This window comes from Loxodonta africana, chromosome 23, assembly GCF_030014295.1.
Source record: "Loxodonta africana isolate mLoxAfr1 chromosome 23, mLoxAfr1.hap2, whole genome shotgun sequence".
NCBI classification, from domain to species: Eukaryota; Metazoa; Chordata; class Mammalia; order Proboscidea; family Elephantidae; genus Loxodonta; species Loxodonta africana.
The window spans coordinates 22,906,331-22,932,962 of record NC_087364.1 but is presented as its reverse complement, the minus strand read 5'-3'; the positions used below and the strand labels follow the sequence as shown (position 1 = coordinate 22,932,962).

Sequence of the window (26,632 nt, the reverse complement as noted above, 5' to 3'; positions counted from 1 at the left end):
GTCACAGAAGGCCAAATATTGTATGATCCCACTTATATGAAGTTTATTCGTCATTACCAGGGCCGGGGAAGAAGGGGAAAAGGGGAGTCCACGGCCTAGGGGACACTGAGTTTCTTATTTATTGCTTTGTATTACATGTTTAATGGTGGTAGGATAATTTGAAAAGGAATAGCAGTGGTGGTTGTACAACATGAACGTAATCACTGTCACTGAATTGTACGTGTAAAAAATGTTGAATTGGCAAAAATTGTATATATATATAAATACAATTAAAAACATTTTTGAATTTTTGAAACTTTGTTTTGCTCTCTTTTTTAGAGTTTACATCATTAGCTGATAGTAGTATTTTTCTTTATCCTTGTAGTACGGCCAAGTACAGCGTGTTGACCTTTCTACCTCGATTCCTGTATGAGCAGATTAGAAGAGCTGCCAACGCCTTCTTCCTCTTCATTGCCTTATTACAGGTAATTTAAACAATTAAATTACATGCAAAATGAGATTTTGCTAAAAGACCACTTAGCTGAAAGAAGTGTTATAATACTTGACTATATTTGCTTCCTTCCTCCATCCCTTGTGTGAGAGTGAACAGAAATGATCTTGGTAAAAAGAGAAACTTCTTTTGGTATTGCCTCTGGGACCATTGCAGATACTAAAAGATGCACTGACAAAATGGCACTGGAGGCGTACCTTTCAGCCGTTTTCTGTTCCAAACACACAGTAATGTTAGATTAAAAAAAAAAAAAAGTAAAATACAAAGCTAGTTTTAAAATTACCCAGTAATTTTGGGTAAGAGAAATAGAACAGAACTACCAAAGGTAATAATTTCTTCATTATCTCTTACCTACAGCAAATTCCAGATGTATCTCCAACAGGAAGATATACCACCCTGGTGCCATTGATCATTATTTTAACAATTGCAGGCATCAAAGAGATTGTAGAAGATTTTGTAAGTTTTTGTCTTGAATAATAAAATCATTATATTGAATATATCTTATTTATTGCTTTGTATTACATGTTTAAGACAAGAAATTGGGCTATAGCCTAACTGGCCTCTTAAAACTCATGATGGTATTTTTTGAGAGGGCATGTGTACACAAAATGTCTTAAATACCTATGCAGTGGCATAAAAAAAAAAAATTTTTTAGTGGCATAGAAATATTTTAAATTATGTTTTCAAATGTTAGGTCTCAGCACCCCCTTTGATGTGCCTTATATCTCACTTCAGAGCTTGCTAATATCAGTAGCAAATGAAGGGTTGTAGTTCTGTCTAGTGTAGCAGCATTGTACCTGGGATCATTTTATAAGAATCTTTTTCCTCCTCATAGTTATTCTAGAAAATAGAGTTCCAAGTTCGTTGGCTACAATATTCTCTCTTCCTCTTTTCTTCTCTCTCCTTCTCCTCTCTCTCTCTCTGTTTTCTCTCTGTCCTTCACACACACACACACACACACACACACACACACACACACACGCTTCTGGGAATAGGTAAATAAATGTAATACATATCAAAGCAAAGGCACTTTGACCAAAGGTACTTTACCAGTAAATAAATTAAGCTGTTTGCTTTTTGGATTATCATCCTTAATGATTCTTTTACTCTGATCTAAAGCAAATGAGGAGGGAAAAGGTTATACTTCAGAGTGCTTGGTAATCGTTAGACCCAGAATGTAATCATTTGAAGTAGCATAGACTTCATCTAAATCTCATGTGTACCAGATCACAAAACCGTTGAGCTGAATTCGTGTTGTTGGTGGTTCGCTTCCCTGCCCCTGCTTTAATTTCCTGATCTTATTGTTTGCTATTTCAATTATTCATTCAGAGCTTTTGAATTTAAGGACTTTTTTCTTTCTGTGACAGAAGCGACATAAGGCTGACAATGCAGTTAACAAAAAGAAAACAATAGGTAAGGTACCAGGCTGAATCACTTTTTCCACTGAGAGACTTAAGAATAAGGTCTATACTTAACGAATTTTAAGTAACAAGTAGTATATGATATTGAGATAAATTGGAAAAATTATCTATAAAATATTTTAATGGAGCAGAAAAATGAGAAACACGTCAAACAAAACATTAGTCCTGATAACTAAGATTTGAACAGAATTTGTGCACTTAAGAATTTTAGAAGACGTTGTAATTTTCAGGAAATAGGAAACAGACAGCTTTTAAAAAGTTCCAGGCATTCACATCCTTGGTTTGTAGTCTCTCCTTTCCCCCCTTGACCCAACTCTCATTGTATTGATTTATAGAATATCAGCTCTGATTTGTTTGTTTTTAACCTTGTAGCAGCAGGCCTATTTATTTTTTCCTTCTTCTTCTGGGCCGAACATGAATAGATTTAACATATATGTGTGGAAACCCTGGTGGCATAGTGGTTAAGTGCTACAGCTGCTAACCAAAGGGTCAGTAGTTCGAATCCTCCAGGCGCTCCTTGGAAACTCTATGGCGCAGTTCTACTCTGTCTTATAGGGTCGCTATGAGTCAGAATCGACTCGACGGCACTGGGTTTGGTTTTTTGGTGTACATATTTATGTATGTGTCTGCATTAATGTATACAAGTGACAGAGATACATAAATTAGGACTCCATTTTGGGGGAAGAGGTCTCTATATCAAAATATACCTTTTGGATTTTCAAGAACGGATTCTATTTTGATTATCACCAGTGGTAACCAATACTTTGTTTTTTCTTTTTCAGTGTTAAGAAATGGTATGTGGCATACCATTATGTGGAAAGAGGTAAAAATGAATTTTAAAGCTATGCCAGAAAGTAATTGTCTGGAGACTTGTAATTAATGTCTAGCATTGATTGCAATAGAAAGTTTGTGTTAAGACACAAGTCATGTCCATATCATGTGAGTTCTGCATTGTGGAGCTTGTCTGTAGAATGACTTAGAGCTGAGGTGTGCTTCCCCTGTTCCTCTGACCCTTCTAGATGGAGCTCACACCGTCCACTCAGAGTTGTGAACTTCACTGCTCCTGGGGGGATGTTTCTGAAACCTCGAAGCAACATTCTAGTTTATAAATCCAATTTGAGACACATTTTCTCCTGGTCCTCTGCGATTCAATATTTTTGTTTCCTTTTTATTAGGCTTATGATAATCATTGAATATAGAGTGATGGAATAGAGATTGAAAATCATCTTGTTTCAGTTCCAAGGCTAGGGTGGTTTAGCATGGCTGATAGTTATTGCTTTTAATTTGACAACCTCAAGGAAGGGTATGTCTCTACATCCCTACAAGTATGAGGTTTGGAGGGTCTGAGAAGTTTTTGTGGATTTTTTGGTTGTTTATAGTGATGAATAGAAGATTTAGGAGAAATATGCTGTGCCATCTGGGTATTTGGTACCTGATAAGATAAGCCTCTTAAATGAGTCTCTGATTTTTGGGAGGTAACTGCCATTACTTCAGGATTCAAAGCTGATTAATATGATGTGAAAAGAAAACTACTCTTTAGAGGATAACTTAAAATGGTTTCTCTTGCTAAACGTTTATAGACAATGTGTTAAAATACCACCTGTAATTGTAGTTAGTTGCTGTTGATTCCAACTCATGGCGACCCCATGTGTGCAGAGTAGAACTACTCCATAGGGTTTTCAAGGTTGTGACCTTTCAGAAGCAGATCTCCAGGCTTTACGTCCGAGGTGCCTCTGGGTGGGTTTGAACCTCCAACCTTTTGATTAGTTCGGTGCTTAATCATTTGTACCACCCAGAAACTCCTAAATACTGCCACTGGACTATTATTTAAAAAAAAATGCCCACTCATGCTTCAGCCAAAGATTAGACAGGCCCATAAAACAAAACGAGACTAAATAGGCATGCCAAAACAGTGGCAAGGATGAGAAGGGAGGAGGGGACAGGAAAGCTGCCAATGGGGAACCCAAGGTCGAGGAGAGTGTTGACTTGTGGCCAGATTGGCAACCAATGTCAGAAAACAATATGTGTATTGATAGTTTAATGAGAAACTAATTTGCTTTGTACACCTTCATCTAAAGCACAATAACAAAAACTTTGCATAATCCACCCCGCCACACACAAATGCCCACAATATGATAAATGCAGCATACATTTTAGTTCTTTTTGCTTTTGCTTTGTTATAGGAGAACCAGCTGCCATTTTCAGAAGTCCCCTCCTTATAGTAATTTGTGATAACATCTTAACCTCTGTAGTGGTGTAGAGCTCCTGTACTGGCAAACATTAAGTGATCTCACTCTCATTGGGAAGTGAGGTGGTTCTTAGTGAAGAGGGTGGACATTCTCGACTTCACCGAAGGTGGAAACCTGCCAATGCTATGAGAAATTCAGGGTTCTTTGGCACTCTGGAATTGCCCCACAGTTTCTTTTGGGGTCCTCTTGTTGCTGCCTTCCCCAGAAAGGATCAATATGGCAGGAATGATTTGAATATGGGGTGCTGGGCACTGCTGGAAATATCAGAGAATGGGGTGATAGTCTCTGGAGTCTGGGTCCAGGAGTGGATGGTCTTGCAGACCCCCAAAGTGGATACCCTCACACACATTTGGAGAGAATCAAAATTTATTATATGCCTTGCCACATGTATTTTTATTTCAGTTAAAAATAGATTTTGCTTGCTCTTCGCATGTGCCAGGGACTGTGCTAGGCATTCGGGGGGCAGACAGGAATAACACATGGCTCCACCCACGAGGAGTCTTCAGAAGTGGGTCTCCAACCTCAGTGGACATCACAGACACCTGTGTTTCCTGTTAAAACACAGATGACCGGGCCCTACTCCCAAGCTTCTGATTTGGTAGAGCCAGAGGGAGGTCCTGGAACAGGCATTTTCACTAAGTTCCCAGATGATGCTGATGCTGCCAGCCTAGGGCCCACACTCAGAATGCTGGTGGAGTGGAAGTGATGGGCAACTGGGTATACTGCAATGCAGGGGCTCAGCTCTGTGAAGAGGTGCCCTTCAGGGGCTACGGGAACATCTGGTTGGGTCGAGATTCAGGTCAGGAAGGTGTCCCTCCTGAGATGGATATGTTCTTTTGAAGGGGGTAGAGGTAGCCAGTTTAAGAGGAGAACATTCAACACAGGCAGCTGGGTAAAATCTCTGGGGTACGGGAAAGTCAGCAGTGTGCAAATTTGTAAGTAGATCAGTGTGGGGGTGAGAATATTAGAGATGAGAGGCATTATATTCAGGCGGTGGTAACAGATGCCAGAGATGTATGGCAAGGCGGAGCTGGCCATCTTTAGGGTCCCCAAAGCAATACAGCTGTCATATGAAATGCTGGCGCTCACAGTGGCATCTGGCCAGGGAAACCTGGGATCCCCTGTAGCTGTGGAGCTTTGGAATGCTGAGAGGCAGCTCTTGCCTGGATCTTGATAGCTTTGATTGACTTTGAAAAAGGATCATTTTAGTTTCTTCTTCAAAATTAAGAGACTTGTGAAACCTTCTGAAGTTACAGTGAATTCGGCAGCCCAAAGAGGGCTCGTTCCCACCTAAGAGTTCTTGCTTTTGGGTAGTTTCACATACTCAAGGAGTCCCTGAGTGGTGCAAAAGGTTAAGGCGCTCAGCTGCTAACTGAAAAATAAGAGGTTTGAGTCTACTCAGAGGCACTTTGAAAGAAAGGCCTGATGGTCTACTTCCAAAAAACCAGCTATTGAAAACCCTATGAAGCACAGTTCTACTCGGACGCACATAAGGTCACCATGAGTTGGGATAAATTCTGCAGAAACTGGTTACACACTCAAGGGACAGTCATGCATAAGAACGTAAAATAGAAAACTATTTTCAAACAAAATCCCAATAGTTCCTCAAATATGTGAAAGTTTTTAGTACCCTGTAACTGGAATATGAATATTTATTTATAAAGTAAAGATGGGAGAAAGCCATAATTTCCCTCATCCTCCCACTTTGAATTAAAAACCAAATAAACATACTACCTTTTATTTTTTGGAATTATGGCTCATTTTCCTTTTGAGTGGTGTCTACTAATGATCTCTTTTGACATTTTTTCTGTGTAATTAAACTATTTATATGAAATGTAGTTACTTTTAAAAAACATTTCCAGGTTACATTGGTATTCCTGCTTTTGTACTGATGGCCATTAAAATAGCGCTGTAGTATCTGTTCTCTTTTTAAAAATTGTATGCTTCCCCTTTGCTTTTAAATTAGATTCTAATCACAAATGCACAATTATCCTAGAATTTAATTTTTACTGCCCTTCTCTTTGTTAAGGAGCCCTGGTGGCACAGTGGTTAAGAGCTCAGCTGCTAATGCAAAAAGTCAGTGGTTCGAACCGACCAGTAGCTCCCCGGGAGAAAGATGTAGCAGTCTGTTTCCGTAAATGTTTACAGCCTTGGAAGCCCTACGGGGCAGTTCTGCTCTGTCCTCTAGGGTGGCTATGAGTTGGAATCAACTACGACAATGGGTTCGGTTTGGTTTTCTCTAGCTGTCCCAGATTACTTAGACTTCCCCCGACACTTTGACAGGCAACTTGAAGCACTTCTAAGACACCTCCTTTCTCCCAACAGAAAATTAAGCTTGAACATCTGCTGAGGGTCATCCTACTGACTTCTAAGTTCCAGTCATTTTACATGAGTATTCACATCATTTGAAATTCTTGATTACTAAGAGAATGTAGTAACGTGGGTTAGAATAGAAGACAAAGCATACGTCCATTTTGAGATTGTTCTGAAATTACTTATGAGGTAGAAATGACCTTTCTTCTTGTGTCATCAGAGAATTCTAATACTGTTGATGTTCACATTTATAGTATCCATTTATGAGTTCCAGGGGGAGTAAGTGATTAATTATTGTGCTTGGCTGCTAACCAAAAGGTTGAAGGTTTGAGTCTACCAAGAGGCGCCTCAGAAGAAAGCCCTGACAATCCTCTTACAAAAACTCAGCTATTGAAAACCCAATGGAGCACGGTTCTTCTCTGACACACATGGGGTTGCCATGTGTCGGAGTCGACTCCACAGCTTTCGCTGGTAGTGTCCATTTGGTTATATTCATGCACATAGTGACTGACACCATCACACACCTGTTTCCTGTAGGGTGCTTTAGTCACTGCACCAGCCCTGCAAGGTCGGTGGAACTATTTTTCCCATTTTTAAGTGAGGAGACTGAAGCTCCAAGTTTAAGACACTTTCCAAGGTCATGGTCATGTTTGTGAAGCTGGAATTTGACCTGGGCCCCCATGACTTGAAAGTCCATATTCTGTCCAACACAGCTGAGATGCCAGGACTGCTCAAGCAGATCCTACGATTGCCAGTTGTACCAAACAAGTCCAGGGAGGCTGAGATCATCCACCTGTGATGCCAAATGCGTGGTGGGTGATAAATCCCACTCCACATGCCAACTACATGCTGTGGAAATTTCAGCTTTTCTCCCCTGGTCAGTTCAGACCATAGCCACCCGCACGGCCCCTTTCTCTCTCATCCACATTACCTTGGTGCTAGGTCAGCAGGTACCCACCCCTTCTCTCTCCCATCTCTATTCACCTGGGGCTAGGTTAGTACATACCTACCCCTTCTCTCTCACATCCCCATTCACCCAGGGCTAGGTCAGTGGGTACCCACCCCTTCTCTCTCTCATCTCCATTCACCCAAGGCTAGGTCAGCAGGTACCCACCCCTTCTCCTTCATCACCATTCATGCAGGGATAGCTCAGCAAGTACCCACCCCTTCTATCTCATCCCCATCTACCTGGGGCAAGTCAGCAGGTGCTGACCCCTTATGTCTCTCATCCACACTGACCTGGGGCCAGGTCAGCAGATATTGACCCCTTCTGTCTCATCCCCATTGACCTAGGGGTACCTGCTCCTTCTGTTTGTTAGGTCCAGTAATCTGTTGCAACAGCTCACAGACTCCAGGGAAAGGGCTGTCTTTAGTCTAGGAGAAAAAAAGATGCAAATACATAGGGTGAGGTCCAGGAGGGATCTTGGTGCAGAGCTTCCATGTCTTCAGGAGACATGTCTACCCTCTTGAGAGCAGATGTTCATTCTCTCCACACAGGAAGCTCCACTGAGCCTATCTTCCAAGGCCTTTATCAGCCTCACCATGTGGCCATCATAGATGACATCATGCCTCCTGAGGCTCAGTCAGCATTGGGCCCCCAGGTGGCCCCAATTGGTCTGGTCAGTCCCCACTTATTGGCCTCGGTGTGGTCCAGCTGTCAGAAACCAGGACCAGCGGCCAAATTGCTTACTGCAAAGGTGGTTCTACACGTGCAACGACGCTTCTGTGTTGTTATGGAAAAGATTTATAGATACCTGGTTATGGTGCTCTTGTTTTAAAGACTGAAGCCTGTTTCCTTGGCTTGGAGTCTTCTGTTCAATGCAGGGGTAGATTAACCAGTAAACAAGGTATGCATGGGCTTACAGTAAGCAAGGTTTATTTGCATTTACTTACAAATCTGTAGTGCACAATTTCTCATGGGTTTCACCACGCTCTGCCCAGCTGCATACTGCTTTAGATACGTTTCAGTATTTGTAAATAAGCTGAGAAAATGAGATCTTGATGGTGGGTCTGGCTCATTCGTTCTCTCCCTGTCCCCCATTTTTTTCTTTTTCATTAAGCATTATTGCAGAAAGGCAACCAGTTGCCTATATTGAAGCATTTCACTTTTGTTCTTCTCAAGGAAAATAATTTGGATTTCTCTGGCTTGAACTTTGTGGCTAAGTAACATAGCAATTTTTTCTTCAAATGTTTAAACTACCTTTATCTCCATTTGGGAGTCCCTGGATGTTGCAAACGGTTAACACACTCGCCACAAACCGAAAGGCTGGAGGTTTGGGTCCACCCAGAGGCACCTCAGAAGAAAGTCCTGGCAACCTACTTTCAAAAACTCAGACATTGAAAACCCTATGAAGCACAGCTCTGCTCTGACACACGGGTTGCCGGGAGTCAGGTCGACTTGACCGTAACTGATACTGGTGTCCTCACTTGCACTCTTTCTCTCATGCATCTCTGTCCTTGTCTCTGGTCCTGTAGGTGACAGTGGGAGACATTGTGAAGGCCGTCAATGGGCAGTATCTTCCAGCAGACATGGTCCTACTATCCTCCAGGTCAGGTGTGCCACTGGGCACCATTTTTCAAATATATGTTAAGAACCATAAAGCAGTAAATGACAACTGAATACTACCTCGAGCTGCCTTTTCCCTTTTACCCTCTGAGTTAGCGTCCTTTTCACATCCTGTTCTTCCATTTGCGTTCTCCTGCCTTGCCCTCTGGTTGACTTTCTCCCGTTCATTCCTTTGAACTTTTTCTGAGCAGTTTTACATTTATTGACTCATTTCAGTCTCATGGCTCTTCTGGTATTCCTCATTTATAGGGAAACTAATTCAAGATCAATTGAGTGATATGTTCAGTAACATCCAGGTTACAGCAAAGCCCATACTGCAGCCATGTTTTCTGATGGTCCAGCCAGCAGTCTTTCCCTTGGAACTCAGTGCTTCCTGTCACCAACTGTTCAGAGAGCCCCAGGTGTTTTCTCAGAGCAGGTGTGACCTGTGCACTGTTTCCTCTGCATTAGTCCACGTGTCGCCCCTTCTCTATCCAGGTATCATTTCCACGTTCTCTGGGTAGTTTTAGAGGTATTATCGCTTAGGTATTATCGTACAATGAACAACACAATTCTTGACTTCTCCTTATGAGTAGCTTGATACAGAAAGTATGTATCAAAGATAGAAAGCCAAAATTAGAATAAGAATAAACTTCTACTCTTGAGTTCAAGACTAAATTATATGATATTAAGACTATAGCTTCCCATGTGCTGTTGAGAATCATGGATACTCGTGCTGTTAGCATTTTCTTCAATTGCAGAAAGCGTTTTTTATGTTGGATTTGAGCACTTATTAGATTTTAAGGCTTAGCTTTAATTTTCTGCTCTAGATGTAAGATTTAAAAATAGAAACTCAGGCCTAAAGAGGTGGCAAAGCACCATGAAAACACCAGGCAGGATTCACGTTTGTCCCTAGTCATCAGTAACAAAGATACTTTTCTTAAAGTGATTAAAACATTACCATGGCCTCATCTACCCTGAGACCAGAAGAACTAGATGGTGGCCCTACTACTACCAACTCTTCTGATCAGGAACACAAGGGATGGATCCTGACAGAATGAGAGAAAAATGTGGAACAGAAACTTAAATTCCTAAAAACACAAACAAAAATCCAGACCTACTGGACTTGTTGCACCTGGAGGACTCCCTGAGACTATTGCACTGAGATATTCTTCAAACCTTGAACTGAAACTAACCCAAGGTCACCTTGTAGCCAAATAACAAATTGGCTAAAAAAAATAATATCACCTGTAAGTACTGTGCTCCTTTAAAAAATCATCTGTTGTTGTTAGGTGCTGTCAAGTCGGTTCTGACTCATAGCAACCCTATGTACAACAGAGGGAAACACTGCCTGGTCCTGCGCCATCCTCACAATCGTTGACATGTTTGAGCCCATTGTTGCAGCCACTGTGTCAATCCATCTCATTGAGGGTCTTCCTTTTTTCACTGACCCTCTACTTTACCAAGCATGATGTCCTTCTACAGGGACTGATCCCTCCTGATCACACGTCCAAAGTACGTGAGACAAAGTCTCACCATCATTGCTTCTAATGAACATTCTGGCTATACTTCTTCCAAGGCAGATTTATTCATTCTTTTGGCAGTCCATGGTATATTTAATTTTCTTCACCAGCACCATAATTCAAATGCATTATTTTTTCTTTGATCTTCCTTATTTATCGTCCAGCTTCTGCATGCAGATGAGGTGATAGAAAAAAAAAAAAAACTCGCCTATGTGAAACCAAGTGGTTAATTACTTTAAAACAAAAATGAGAATGTAAGGAGGCAGGAAAACTAGATTAATGGAAATAGAACTACCAAAATGGAAATAGTGAGAATGATCATACATTGTGAAGAATGTAACCAAAGTCGGTGAACTACTTGTGTAGAAATTGTTGAATGGGAACCTAAAGTGGTGTGTAAACCTTCACCGAAAACACAATAAAATTTTATTAAAATATTGGTCCCTTGATAGTTTGCGGTATGACTCTTGGCTATGACCGTCAGAAAACTTGGCTTCAGCACAGGATTGTTTTGTCTGAATATCCCTCATGTTTTCAGAATGCTCATTATGAATATTTGCATGCTGAGCATATTATCCCATCTGATCTTCCCAACAGCCCTTGATGTCCTTATTTTATACATGAGAAAACCGAGGCACAGAGGAGATTAAATGACTCACCAAGGCCAAGTAGCCGATAAAGGTAGAGCTGGAGGATTTTAAGTTAGCCAGTGTGACTAGGGAGTCCATTCTCCCACCCACTGACTGTGCTACCTGTACCCAAAGATTAGAAGTGCAAGTACAATATCTGCTATGCTTATTTTTTTTCTTAGAGTTTTCTATGCTCAAAATTAGGTGTTTTGATTAAAAAGTTGCCTTTTGACATCATAAAAAATGTGGTGAGGCAAATGCTTGTTTAACCTATGCCCTAATCCCTTAACTTCTCTGGCTGAAATTTTCTTCAAAAGATGTGTATGTACTGGCTTGGGCAAGATTTTAGGGATCACCCCAAACCCAACAGTTGGGCCTTAGCTGGCACACGGTGTGCTTCAGAGAGCATGCCCCTCCCCATTCATCCACGATTATTTCTGGCACCTTGAGGTCTAGCAGCACCCCATCTCCATAAGCCCTAGGGTAAGGTTGGATCATTTGAGCAACTTCTTGTTGATGTTGAGCCCTAAAGCTGAATGTTTGTCTGCCTTGTTAATTAATCACTCCTCACTGAAGTCATTGTATATAGCAATTTATTTTGAAGGGCCCATCAGCAGACTTAGTTTCCCTAATGGAGATGTTATGACCTGTGAATTTTGTAGAGAGGTTCTTATTAAACTTTGACTTTTTTTTCCCCCTCTTTCTCTTTAGTGAACCTCAGGCAATGTGTTATGTCGAAACAGCGAATCTAGATGGAGAGACGAACCTTAAAATACGTCAGGTAAAATCAACTTCTTGTATTTGGTGTTGTTGTGGAGTCCAGATTCTAAATTTGGACCCCACATGTACCAATCAGTATTTTTTCTAGAGAGAGATGTGCTACCGCCAAAGGTTATACATGAAACCTAATGGGATCCATGAAAAAAATGTGCCTCTTATGATGAAGAAAGCTAGTTGAGAGAACATTAGAGCTGGGAAGAGCGGGCCCATCAAACTATAGGTCACAAAGGGCATCTCACCTTGCTTTGTGTCTCATTGAGCTCTATACCTGCTCAGTTATGAGCGGGCTGAGCTGAGTGGTGAGAAACGGGCAGGATCGGTAGTGGAGAGAAGGAAGAGACATGCTCTGGGCACCTTACCTTACATTGTTGTTTCATTTGTGATTTTAATTACAGAGAGGAGTAAGTTAGATACAAATTTTTCGTGTCTTAAATAAAACTATTCTCACCATATATTTTAATTTGAGGATAAAGAATAGTCTTTAATGTATAAAAAAGTTTCAGCATTTTGACATTTAAGGATTTTTTTTTTTTGCCACATCAGGTTAAATTTGTTAATTCTGTTGACATAGCCTCCTTTTGATTTTGATATTTTTTTTCTGTCTAAAGAAGAGTTGCCAAGTGTAAGATGTAGTAAAATATTAAAGGGGTACCTGGCTGGTTTTTTGGCCAGTGTTACAGTATAGTAAAATTAATGCTTTTGGCAAGATGTTTGAGTATGGTAATTATTACTTAAACATGGATTTTTCCAGCAATGGCGGAATCTTAACTTTCTGCCTCACTGAATTATTGAAAGTTTTACATTAGATTGCTGTGGCAAAATCTGCTGGTAAAGTGTATCTTAAGGGGCTGATAGTTTGATTTGTTTTCCGGGTTAGATGATCCTTTCTTCCTTCTTCTTGTTTATGATTAACAATCGGAATCTTGAACAGTGTCCCCCAAGCCCTGAAGATTGTTTTCAGTTTCCTCTTTTGGTTGAATATTTAGGGTTTGAGCCACACTGCTGACATGCAGACAAGGGAGGTGTTGATGAAGCTGTCTGGGACCATAGAATGCGAGGGGCCCAATCGCCACCTCTATGACTTCACTGGAAACCTTCACTTAGATGGAAAGAGGTACCACTTTTCCTGTTTGTTTTGCCTAATGTGACTAGGAAATACTGGAGTTTAGAAAATAAAAGGTGGTTTTCTAGTTCCAGAACATTTTAAAGCAGTGAGATTTGTTCCTGTTTAGCTTAGGTATGAGAACCTGAGCTTTTCTTAAAACACTATTTCAGTTTAAACCTCCTGTTAAATGTAACCCTGGTGGCATAGTGGTTAATTACTACAGCTGCTAACCAAGAGGTCGGTAGTTCAAATCCACCAGGCTCTCCTTGGGACCTCTATGGGGGCAGTCCTACTGTGTCCTATAAGGTTGATATGAGTTGGAATCGAGTTGGTGGCAGTGGGTTTTTTTTTTTTTTTTTTTTTGGTTAAATGTAAGGAAAGAACTCCTGGTTTTTTAGAAGAAGAAAACCTGAGGACCTTACCTGAGGTTCAAAGCATGTGCCCTGTTCTTTCTGTATGTGTTTCTGGCCAGGGCTGAGAGAAGATTTTGGCAGCATATAACATTGTCCACAGAAGCTAAAGAGAGGTTTCTGAGGTGTATGCAAGCTAACAAAGTTACTAGAGAAACATCTCATTTTTTTGCCAGCCTTCTTCCAAGTAGCGTTTGTCTGTTTTTGGAAGTTGAATGAAATGACAAAAAGTTACCTTTCATTTAGAATATTCAGTACCTGTTGTCTGTGTCCTGTTGTCTGTGTCCTCTGGGTGTCTGTTTTATTGTTTGAGAGTCATCTCTTGTCGTTACCTTGGGATGTGGTTTCCTGTCTTCTGCCCCTCTTTTATTTGCGTGCCTCTTACCAGTGCCCCTGACAGGCTGGAGGGCTGGGAAGGGCCTGGTTTTGGGGATCCACCCAAACTAAATTTGACAACTATGAATGGGATTGCTTTCTTGATTTTCATTTACCATATATAGCTATTCTGTAGGTTCCCCATTTTGAATTTCTAAATTTTTACTTAGGCTTTTACTTAACCATTGTCATCCTTGACAATTTGATATTATAGGTTTATCCCCCTTTTTTCCCCTCTTAATATTGTATAAAATAAACTGGGTTTCCCAAATGGGTAAGTTTCTGGTTGTTGTTTTAGCAGATTTCCTCCTTGCTGGCTCTTGAGTTTTTTAATAGGGCTGTAAGAGACACAGTTCCTGCTAATATTTTATAAAATACAAAAACCAAAACCAAAAAAGATGACTAAAGGAAGCATTTGATTTATTGTGGGTTTATGTTTAAGGGTGGGAGCCTATTCTCATTTGCCAGACTTTCATTAAATGTAAATGTTGTTTCTTATTTTTAGCCCTGTTGCCCTTGGGCCTGACCAGATCTTATTAAGAGGTACACAGCTTAGAAATACTCAGTGGGTCTTTGGCATAGTTGTTTATACTGGACACGACACCAAACTCATGCAGGTAAAATGTTTCTGTGCTGAAAAGCAATACTCCTTACAATGGGGTTTTTGTTTGTTTTTGTTTTTTCACCTGTTCTTACTGAGGGTGGAAAATGCAAGTGTTATATTTAGGAAATGCAAGTTTTTTATGAACATAATTTGGAAAGGAAGTACCTTTATTTCATATTCTTAGGTAGTTTTTTCTGGATTTCTGTTACCTTTTCAGATATTTGTTACCTAATTGCCTGAAATACAAATGACTTTCATCTTCTGGATTTAGGGAAATAATCAGTTCTAAATTTTTTTTTCTTCTGAGCTTGAAAGGGGTTAGTTATAAATATTTTTCTCTACTTTTCCTTCTCAACCCTTTAATTCCGATTTGGCAGTAACTTGTCTCATTTCATTGAATTCTAGACAATTTAAAATGAGTTATTTTTGAATTAATGTTTTTTTATAGGCCAAAGAAATAATATTAAGTTAAAATGATTTTGCTCATTCTCCCTGCTAATATTTCTTATTATTTATGAGAAATATATATAACATTATAAAACTTACCTATAACATTGTGGATAATATTACATATATGATGTTATATATGTAACATTATCTATAATGTATATAACATTATACTATTATAAGTAACACAAAATATAATTTTCAAGCCTCAGTTATCTTCTGGTGTATTTTGGCAGACAGCTTTTGAAATTCTATGTAAATCATTTTCTCTGTGTGTCATTTCTTACATTTCTTTGGTATCATCGGCATTTAATTTTGGACCGGGAACTGCTAATGGTTGCTGTTAATGAGAGCTGACTTTTCAGCTTGTCTTCCCTTTTGTATAACTTCTAATGCATATATTTGGCTGTAAGTATTAATATATTTAGTGACCACTGTGCATCAAATCCTGTGCTAGGCCGTATGGATATAGAAGTGAAAGGAACCCAGTCTTGCTCTCTGGAAGACAGACTAAGAAAGTAATAAGGAATTACTAAGTAGAGATTTACTTTTAATATAGATCTTTACAAAGTCCTGTGAGTGCATACCAAAGAGCCATCTAGCCCAGGTTTGGAGATGCCTGTTGACTAGATGCGAAGAATGATCCCAAGGCAGAGGCACAATTTATATGTAGAACTGGAGAAGGGAAACTGTTGTGTTGATCTGTGTTTGGGGTGTTTCTGTTTGAAGTCAAATGATGGTAAGATGAGAGACTTAAATATTTACTAGAACAGATGAAATGACAGACGACAGTGTATATCAAAAACCCAAACCTACTGCCATCAAGTCAATTCCGACTCATAGAGACCCTATAGGACAGGGTAGAATTGTCCCACAGGGCTTCTAAGGCTGTAATCTTTACAGAAGCAGACTGCCACATCTTTCTCCCTTGGAGCAGCTGTTGAGTTCCAACGACTTTTCAGTTAGCAGCTGAGTGCTTAACCACTGCATCACCAGGGCTCCTTACCAGTTGCCATGAAGTCACTCTGACTCATGGTGACCCCACATGTGTCAGAGTAGAACTGCTTCATAGAGTTTCCAAGGCTGTAATCATTATGGGAGCAGACTGCTACATCTTTTTTCTGAGGAGTGACTGGTGAACTCAAACCGCCAACCTTTTGGTTAGCAGCCCAGTGCTTAACCACTGCACCACCATGGCTCCTTACTATGTCCAAACCAATTAGGAAATCCAGTGAAGATAAGAAAGGAGATAGGGAGAACTAGAAGGGCTGACTCATTGAAGCTAAAGAGACTGTTGGAGTTCCTGAGTGAGAGGTGGATCAGAGTGGAGGATACTTGTCTTTGAGTTTCTGGGATGGAGGGCTTGTAGATGATGAGACTTGGGAGTGAACCATGAAGTCAGAAGCTAAAGGTAGAGAGCTGTTGAAGGTCATTCAAAGTTGGAAGTAAAGAACTGAAAGACCAAAGTGTTTGGTGCATCAGTGCTGTGGGTTTTGAAGACTTTTTTTAGCTGATAATAACAAAACTGGGGTAGAGAGGAACACATGAGTGAAATGCTCAAGTTTTCAGGGAGTGAGGAGACGTGACCAAAGGGTTGGTGGACTTGCTGGGGCTGGGGGCAAATGGTAATGTAGTCAGATGACATGAATTTTAAGAGTGGATTTTTAATGCATTAGAGGAATAAAGGTTCAGAGGTATTACCTTGTCCTGAATATATATTGAGTAATATGGCCTTCAGACTCCAAGGCATGTGATTCTTTCCTGAGCACCCTCTGCTCAGTAAGGGAGGGAAGGAGTGTCCTATGCTGAGTGAGGCAAGGAGCAGGAGAGCCCCATCCAGGAGCGGGAGAACATAATAAGGCCACAGGCACAGTAGGATGGTTGCAGATGGGGTGGTTAACATAGGATAACATGTTTAGCCTCTCTGAGGTGTGCCTGATCTCTCCCTCCTGCCAGGTCCTCACCATTCACAAGTGCAGACTAGAATGTTTGGAGCTTATTGGTTCTGAGCAGCCTGTATATGCAAACTTTATCCTAATGAATAGTTAGTTTAGTGCTCTGACTCTAGTCAGCATCCTTGGACTTGCCCAGTCCAGTGGCAGTAGCCAGTACTTAGCACTGTTGGAGCGCCATTAATCACAAATCACTATTTTTGTTTTGCATGATGAAGTGACAAGGAGACCACGAGTGGCTTAAATTTGAACAGGGTGCCAAGGCTAGTTTTCAGATCGTGCATATTACAAATTTAACCAGTCCCTAAGACTCCTTGCACACTGGGTGTTTTTTCAGTGTATACAATTATTTTTCTAGACCCAAAAACAAAAACAGTTGCCATAGGGCTGACTCCATCCAACTCATGGTGACTCAATGCATGTCAGAGTAGAACTGGGCTTCATAGGTTTTTCAGTGACTGATTTTTTGGAAGTAGATCTCTAGGCTTTTCTTTTGAGGCATTTCTGGGTGGACTCGAACCTCCAACCTTTTGGATAATAGCTGAGAATGTTAACCATTTGCACCACCCAGGGATTCTTCTTTTCTAAATTATACATTGCTAATATAACTTTCTAGCTAAGGTGTAAGAGTTCATTCAATTACACTTAAAACATAATCCCATTGTCTTCTGGGTGTGCAGCATGTGTACTGTTACTTCATGACATTTGCCTCCTGTGGTTGGGATGGGCACATCTCCTTGTATCCAGATGCAGGAATCCTCTCTGCGAGGCTTATTACACATTGACTGTTTGAGTGCAGAATACTAAAAAGCCCAGAAACATCTGTGTTGGATTCATGATGCCTTTAGGGCTGAAACAACAAGTAAAAATAACGAGTCTTCAAAGGAAATGTAATCTAACACACATAGCCGGAAACCATCCCGTTTGTGAAATAACATTTTTCGTCTGTACTTCGCTTCTTTACTACAGAGAGGTATATATATATATATACATACATACTTCACTCTTAGACTCAATGGCTTCTACTCTTCAGAGTTCTCTTATTTGATGCTTAATGTAGTTACACTTAAGAAAATTGTCAATATCTTTTATTTCTGGTTGACTTAATGGGAAACAGGTACCATCACACTAATGATAACAAACACTGAATGCCATGCACTGTTCTACATGGTTTACACATATTAACTCATTTATTCCCCACAATGGCCATCTGAGCAAAGTATTTCTCTTCCCATTTTACAGGTGAGGAAACTGAGATGAAGAGCATCTCAACTGGTTACCCGAGGTTTCATGTCTATTAGGAGACAGAGCGGGGGTTCAAACCCAGGCAGCCTGGCTCTGGAGATCATATCCTCGATTGGTACTAGGTTATCTGCCTTTTTAGGAGGGAATCAAACATACAAAAATCTGGGTCGCTGTTAAGCTTTTTAAAAATCTGACAGTTTGGCCTATTTCATTTAGGACTTATTATGCAGAAGTAGCGATGTTCTTTAAGAATTTTCTAGAAGAACTTGTAATGCTGGTAGGAATTTAACATTACAAGGTCATCATTGCAAGTAGAACTGTCCCGGGGATAGGAGTGAGTAAGAAAAGGCTGGGCTTCCATGAAGCGTGCATGTTGAAGCCTGAAGTTTTGAGGTTATTTTGTTGTGAAGATGAGTTTATCTTACCAGTGTTGGGTGAAAGGTAACTTTTCCTAACCTGTTAACTGGCCAGAATTCAACCACTGGAAAAGGTCAGAAGTCAATAAACTGATAGAGTCAAAGAAATGAGGTTTCTTTGTAGATTTTTTTCTGCCCATGCAGAAACTGTGGTGTTGTTGTGTGCCGTCATGTTGATTCCGACTCATTGCAACCTTCTAGGACAGAGAAGCCCTGCCTTATAAGTTTTTCTAGGCTGAAATTTTTATGGGAGCAGATCGCCATGTCTTGTCTTCCACGAAGCTCCTGGTGGTTTCAAACCACCGACATTTTGGTTAGCAGTTGAGCGCCTAACCATTGCACCACCAGGGCTTCTCATACAGAAACTAAAGTATAGCAATCCTTCAACTCCCTCAAAGAAAACTATGGCAAAGTATTTCTGGATTTTGCAGTACAGTTCAGATAGCAATTTCAGCGGCATTGTGGTATGAAATTCTTTTATGGAGCTTAGAAATAAATTTTGCCTATGTAAGTTTCATCTCGGTTTTATTTTCACATTGTGGCTTAATTTGTATTCTTGTTTTTGGAGACATTTTCATCCTTGCTCTTTTAACGATCAGATGAATTGAAATAGTGGATGAGAGTGCTAACTTAAGTTTGATGCAAATCACCATCTTAGGAGCCCTGGTGGTGCAGCAATTAAGTGCTTGGCTGCTAACCAAAAGGTTAGTGGTTTGAACCCATCAGCAGCTCCACGGGAGAAAGATGTGGTGATCTGGTTTTATAAAGATTACAGCCTTGAAAACCCTATGGGGCAGTTCTACTCAATTGGAATGGGTAGTGCCTTACAAGGAGCCCTGGTGGGGCAATGATTATATACTCGGCTGCTAAACAAAATGTTGAAACCTCCAGAGCCTCTGTAGGAGAAAAGACCTGGTGATCTGCTCCTGTAGAGATTATGGCCTAGAAAACCCCACTGGGCAGTGTTACTCTGTCATATAGGTTGGCTATGAGTCAGAACTGCTCAGCGGCACACAGCAACAACAAAGGTGCCTTACAGGTTTTAAAATCACTTGATCTAAAAAGGTAGAGTTCCTGAGTCATGGAAGGAGCCCTGTGCCTTGAAGTCTCCTGTGCCCATCTCTTCCTGTCCATTTCCTGGTTTCTGGTTTAATCCAGCCTCTTGCTCACTTTCAGGAATGGATTGTTGTAATGAATCCTTCTGGCTTTTCCCTCCTCAACATCCCCTTCAACCATCTGCAATTCTATGGTATTAGTTTTCCATTGTGCCAGAACACATTTCCACAAACTTAGTGGTAACAACGCAGCCTTATCACCTTACAGTTTGTAGGGTGAGAACGGTCCAGCCCAGGTCTCACTGGGCTAAAATCAAGACGTTGGCAGGGCTGTGTTCCTTTGTGAGGGCTCTAGGGGAAAATCCACTTCCTTGCCTTTTCCGGACTCTAAAGGCTGCCTGTATTCCTTGGCTTATGGTCTCCTTCCTCCATCTTCAAACCCAGCAACATCACATCTCTTTGACCATTCTTCGGTGGTCATGCCTCCCTCTGACCACAGTCAAGAAAGGTTCTCTGTATTTTCTACTTTTCAGGATGCACGTGATTAAATTAGTCTCTGTGTGGCATGAAAGATTAAGTGCTCAGCTATTAACTGAAAGGTTGGTGGTTAGAATTCACCCAGAGGCACCTTGGAAGAAAGCCTTGGCGATCCACTTCTGAAAGATCAGACCCATTAAAAATCCTCTGGTGCATAGGTCTACTCTGAGATCCATGGGGTCTCCATGAGTCAGAATCAACTCTACAGCAAATGTTTTATTTGTTTGTTTATTTATGTAATCCAAGATAATTTCCCATTGTAAGATCCTTAATCATATCTGCAAAATCTCTTTTGCCATGTAAGGTAACATATTCACAAGGTCCAGGGATTAGGATATGCCACCAGGGTTTCCGGACATCTTTGGGGGGAGTATTATTCTGACTAGCACAAGTACCTTAAGAAATTTTTTTTACAAAATGACTACTAGTGTATCACTGTCTTGTTCAAACAGTTCTATTGACTTTTCCACTGCTGAGAAGATATAGTCCTACATTTTCAACCTGACATGCAGTGATCACTGAACCTGGCCTTATTGAATCTTTCTGACCTGGACCTTGATTCCCCACACTGGCCTTGGCTCTAGCCAGGCTCATCCCTCCCTCCCCCTACTCTCCCTGCCCTCAGAGAAAGAGCAGATAATACCCGTTTATGGACCCTAAGCCTGTGTTAAGGCTGTCTTCCTAAACTGCCTTTCCCCCTGTTTTTTAACCTTTCTGTCTACCCTATGTTTAGGATTCAGGATGTTGTTTAAGTTTCTCTGGTTCACTAGGCCTTTCCTGACTTTTCCTGCTTATTTCTTGTTCACAGTTCTCCAAATGAACTTTTTTTGTCCACCCATTTATTTTGATACCTGTTGATGTTGTGTTGCATTATTGATGTGTATGTGTTTGTCTTTTTTTTTTCTCTCAATTAAAATTTTTTTTTTATGTGTTTGTGTGTGTCTTTTTTTTTTCTCTCTCAATTAAATTTTGAGCTACTGGAGGGAAATAGGTACTAATTTTTATCTTGATAGGTTTATTGTAGAGTTATGTTTTTACATAGATGGTTCTCTCTAAAGTCTTACAGTATAGAATCTCTAGTTTCTCTTGATTTAGCAACATCCTGATTTCTTTTAAATTAGACTTACATTATTTAGAATCTGTTGTGTTTTAAGGCAATGAAGGTGGCTAATTTTATCACAAGATGTAATCACCATAATTACAGATTGAATCATGGAGAGTGGAATGTGTTCTTTAAACTGGCAGAGTGTGTCTTCTGTCTTATTTAAAACTAGCTGTTGATTCAAGAGCATAGTATACTCCCCCCCCCACATTGGCCATTTAATAAAGAATATTGTCTTTTACTTAACAGTTGTTGAATTTGGTTGTCTTACCTCTTTTCGTCCCCACCCCTTGTCCCCAAATCTGTTCTGTTCTCCTTACTGACTTTAATGCTGTTGTGCAGAATTCAACCAAAGCACCGCTGAAGAGATCAAATGTTGAGAAAGTGACTAATGTGCAGATCCTGGTGTTGTTTGGTATCCTCCTGGTCATGGCCTTGGTGAGCTCAGTGGGGGCACTCTACTGGAATGGGTCTCAAGGTGGCAAGAACTGGTACATCAAAAAGATGGGTAAGTGTTGGGTGGGTTGTTTATTGATGTAGGACAAAACCGCCCTTGGAAAGTTCTTTCAGGGGTAGTCATGCACCTTTTTCTTCCCTTTAGCTACTGTATATAATGCCAGCCTTTCAAGGAAGATTGAAAGATTATGAGTCATGTGCTGAAGTGAAGATGGGCACATTAGGGGATTGCTTTTTACTCAAATGATGGTTTTTTTTAGCTACATCTTTTGAATTATTTTCTTAGTGGTTACTCTGCGGGTTACAGTATACATCTTTGTTTATCAGAATTTACATCATAAAGTCAAAAGCATAAGGAGGCGGAGCCAACATGGCACTATAGACAGAAGCACCATGCCATTCTTCTGCAGCAAAGATCAAAAAAACCTAAGTAAAATAGATACAAATGTCAGTCCTGGAACCCTAAACATCAAATGAAGGGATAAAAAACTAGATCAAGCACCAGATGGAAGAAGAAACTGACAGAGAACAGAGAGCAAGGAGAGCTACTGAGTGACAGTTCCCTGCCAGCTAACATGACATGAATTTGCCATCTTGGAGTACAGCCACCAATGATTCCAGACAGTGAGTACAGGAAGGCAACTTCATGGAGCTTCCAATAGAAGACAGAGCACCCGGCCCTGTGCTACGTCCACCCCTTCCTTACTGGCCATGCTGTGTTGCCCAGCAAGAGAGATACCAGCTTGCCGTCACCCCAGTTCTGCACCACCCCCAATGGCTGGTTTTCTCAGTGCCGTATTTTTTGTTTGTTTCTTCTCTCTCCTTCCCTTACTTCCTTTCCTTTCTCCCACCCACCTAGCCCTGTATGCCACCCCTACTCCTTCTCAATGGGCAGTGCCACACTGCTCAGCTAGAGAGCCACCAGAACACGACCTCCCTGGGTCTGCCTCACCCACACCCACCGACTGCCACCGTGCCACCATTTTATTTTTTTTGCTTCTGTTTCTTTCTCTTATTTCTCTACCACTTGGCTCTGCACATCACACCCTCTCCCTTCCCTTCTGCCTCTCTGCACTGTGCACAAAGCGCCATGCTTCTGAGCAACACTTGCATGAACCTCCGGACCCCTAGACCCTGCTGCACACCACCTTCTAGCCCTGATCCACTGAGTGCCACGACGCTGAGCAGCACCAGCACGAACTTCCTGACCCCTGGACACTGCCCCATGCTACCCCCTAGCCCTGCCCTTCTGAATGCTCTGCCCCCAAGCAGCACTGGCGTGGACCTCTGCACCCCCAGAGCATGCCCTGCGCTACACCCGACTCAGCTCCACTGAGTACCATGCCCCCAAGTGGCACTGGCATGAAACCCAGGATCATTTCCCATGCCACCCACCAGCCCTGCCCCATCAACCACCATGAGCCTGAGTGAGACCAGTGCAGACCTCGGACCCCCAGGCCCTGCCATGCTGGCCCCAATTCATGCGGCAGATGACTCATCCTTCCCTGCCCCCCCACGAACCTGCCCTGCTGCACCATCGCTGATTGACAAGCCCTGCTCACCTGGGCAAGGTGGTGAGAACTATTGTACCTACAGAAAAAAATACACCCAGCCCACTTATCCAGACATAACAAAATAAAACAAAAAAGCAGGACAAAACAAACCTGCAATCAATAAACAAAGAAAATAATTCCTGAATGTCTAGGAGATAGCAGAGTATCAAAACATGTATATATATACGTATATATATGTATGTATATATATGTGTGTGTGTGTGTGTGTGTGTGTGTGTGTATATATATGACAGCATGGCTCCAGTAAGCGATCAAAATAAAACACCAGATGACCTTTTAGTAGAAGAAAAGGTGCTGGAACTATCTGATAAAGAATTCAAATGTCTAATATTCAGGTCTCTCCAAGAGATTAGGAAAGAGGTGAAGTGAAGCCCAGATAAAACTAAAGAAAAAATAGACAAAACCGTGGAAAATACAGACAGAATCAGGGAAAACACGGATAAAGCCATAGAAGAATTCAGGAAAATAATACAAGAAGAAAATGTCAAAATAAACAATTACAAACATATAAAAACAACAATTAGTAATCCGAAAGATAAACAAGATTTCAGAAATGGACATGATGCAATAGTAGGCTTTAGGAGCAAATTTGAAAAATGGGAGACAGGATCAATGAAATTGAAGACAAATCCATGGATGCCGCTTTGTCTGAGGAAAAATCAGAAAAGAATAAGGAAAACCTAAGAACTATGTGGGATGTAATCAAGAGCAAGAACTTGGATGTGATTGGAGATCCAGAACAGGTGAGAAAATGGAACACAGGATCATAAAGATTTGCAAAAGAATTAAAAATAAAACAAAATATAAAAACAAAGTCCTGGCCCAGATGGTTGAAGTGGAAAATTCTATCAGACATTCAGAGAAGAGCTCACATCAGTACTACTCAAGTATTTCAGAACATGAAAAAGAAAGGAATACTTCCAAATTAATTCTGTAAACCAGCATAACGCTAATAACAAAACCAGGCAAAGACACCACAAAAAAAGAAAATTACAGACCAATATCTCTCATGAATATAGACGCAAAACTTCTCAACAAAATTCTAACAAATAGAATTCAGCATCGTTTAAAAAAAAAAATACACCACAACTGAGTGGGATTCATACCAGGTATGCAAGCATGGTTCAATATTAGAAAATCAATCTCTCTAATCCACCACATAAATAAAAGGATCACATAATCACCTCAATTGATGCGGAAAAGGCATTTGATAAAAGTCCAACACCCATTCCTGATAAAAACTCTCAATAAGATAGGAGTAGAAGAGAAACTCCTCAGCATAATTATGGGCATCTATACAGAACCAACAGCCAGCATCATTCTGAGTGGAGAAAAGCTGAAAACATTCACCCTGAGAACAGTAACAAGACAAGGATGCCCTTTATCACCAGTCTTATTTAACATTGTACTGGAAATCCTAGCTAGAGCAGTCAAAAATGAAAACCCGCTGCTGGCCAGTCGATTCCAACTCATAGTGACCCTACGGCAACCCTATAGGACAGAGTAGAACTGCCCCATAGGGTTTCCAAGGAGTGGCTGGTGAATTCAAACTGCTGACATTTTGGTTAGCAGCCGTAGCTCTTAACCACTGTACCACCAGGGCAATAAGGCAAGAAAAAAGAAATAAAGGGCATCCAAATTGGCAATGAAGGAGTTAACTATCCCTATTTGCAGATGATATGTTGCTATACATAGAGAACCCAAAAAACCTCACAAGAAAACTACTGGAACTAATAGAAAGATTCAGCAAAATAGCAGTATACAAGATAACTGTACAAAAATCAGTTGGATTCCTGTACTTCAATAAAGAGAACTACAAAAAGGAAATAAGGAAAGCAATGCCACCTATAAGAGTCCCTAAAAAAATAAAATACTTAGGAATATATCTAACCAGGGATGTAAAAGACCTATATTAAGAAAACTACAAAACACTACTGCAAGAAACCAGAAGAGGCCTGCATAAATGGAAAAACATACCATGTTCATAGATAGGTAGACTCAACATTGTGAAAATGGCAATTCTATCCAAAGCAATCTACAAATACAGTGCAACCCCAATCCAAATACCAACAGCATACTTTAATGACATGGAAAAACTAATCATTAACTTAATACAGAAAGGAAAGAGGCTCTGGATAAGTAAAGCATTTTTTGAAGAAGAACATAGTAGGAGGCCTCACACTATCTGACATCAGAACCTACTATACAGCTATGGTAGTCAAAATGGCCTGGTACTGGTACAAAGGACACATTAACCAATGGAACAGAATTGAAAACCCAGATATAAATCCATTCACCTACAGTCACCTGATCTCTGGCAGAGGCCCAAAGTCCGTTAAATTGGGAAAAGACAGTCTTTTTCACAAATGGTGCTGGCAAAACTTGATGTCCATTTACAAAACAGTGAAAGAGGACCCATACCTCACACCATGCACAAAAACTAATTCAAAATGGATCAAAGACCCAAATATAAAACCAAAAACTGTAAAGATCATGGAAGAAAAAATAAGGTCAATGCTAGGGGCCCTAATATATGGCATAAGTAGGATAGAGACCATAACTAATGATACACAAACACCAGAAGATAAGCTGGATAACTGAAATCTTCTAAAAATTAAAGGCTTATGCTCATCAAAAGACTTCACCAAAAGAGTAAAAGGAGAATTTACAGACTAGGAAAAAATTTTTGGCTATGACAAATCTGATGAAGGTCTACTCTCTAAAATCTGTAGGAAAATCCAACACCCCTACAACAAAAAGTCAAACAATCCCATTAAAAAATTGGCAAAGGATATGAACAGAAAGTTCACCAAAGAAGACATTCAGGTGGCTAAAAGACACATGAGGAAATGCTTGCGATCTCTAGCCATTAGAGAAATACAAATCAAAACGAAAATGAGATACCATCTTACCCCACATTACTGACACTAATTAAAAAAAATGTTGAAGAGGTTGTGGAGAGATTGGAACTCTTATGCACTGCTGGTGGGATTGAAAAATGGTACAACCAGTTTGGAAAACGAGATGGCACCTCCTTAAAATGTAGAAATAAAAATACCATAAACCCAGCCCAGTGCAATCTCACTCCTGTATCCCACAGAAACAAGAGTCGTCACATAAATAGACATACACATACCCATGTTCATTGCAGCATTATTCACAATAGCAAAAAGATGGAAACAGCCTAAGTGCCCATCAACAGATGAATGCATAAACAAACTATGGCACATACACATAATGGAATACCATGTGATGATAAAGAAAAATTATGAATCTGTGAAACATCTCATGACGTGGATGAATCTAGAGTGTATTATGATGAGTGAAATAACTCAATCACAAAAGGACAAATACTATACGAGACCCCTGTTATAAAAAAAGAAAAGGTTAGCACACAGAAAGAA

At 40.5% G+C, this 26,632-nt stretch overlaps 1 protein-coding gene across 1 annotated transcript in view; it reads left to right on the top strand.

Moving 5' to 3' along the window:
* ATP8A2 (ATPase phospholipid transporting 8A2) overlaps positions 1-26,632 on the top strand; it is a 697,351-nt gene that overhangs the window by 63,948 nt on the left and 606,771 nt on the right. The window contains exons 2-10 of the mRNA XM_064275334.1: positions 365-464; positions 848-946; positions 1,858-1,903; positions 2,694-2,734; positions 8,949-9,022; positions 11,882-11,951; positions 12,937-13,064; positions 14,346-14,457; positions 21,541-21,706. Coding sequence (XP_064131404.1) covers positions 365-464; positions 848-946; positions 1,858-1,903; positions 2,694-2,734; positions 8,949-9,022; positions 11,882-11,951; positions 12,937-13,064; positions 14,346-14,457; positions 21,541-21,706 — 836 coding nt within the window. The remainder of the gene's footprint in view (positions 1-364; positions 465-847; positions 947-1,857; positions 1,904-2,693; positions 2,735-8,948; positions 9,023-11,881; positions 11,952-12,936; positions 13,065-14,345; positions 14,458-21,540; positions 21,707-26,632) is intronic.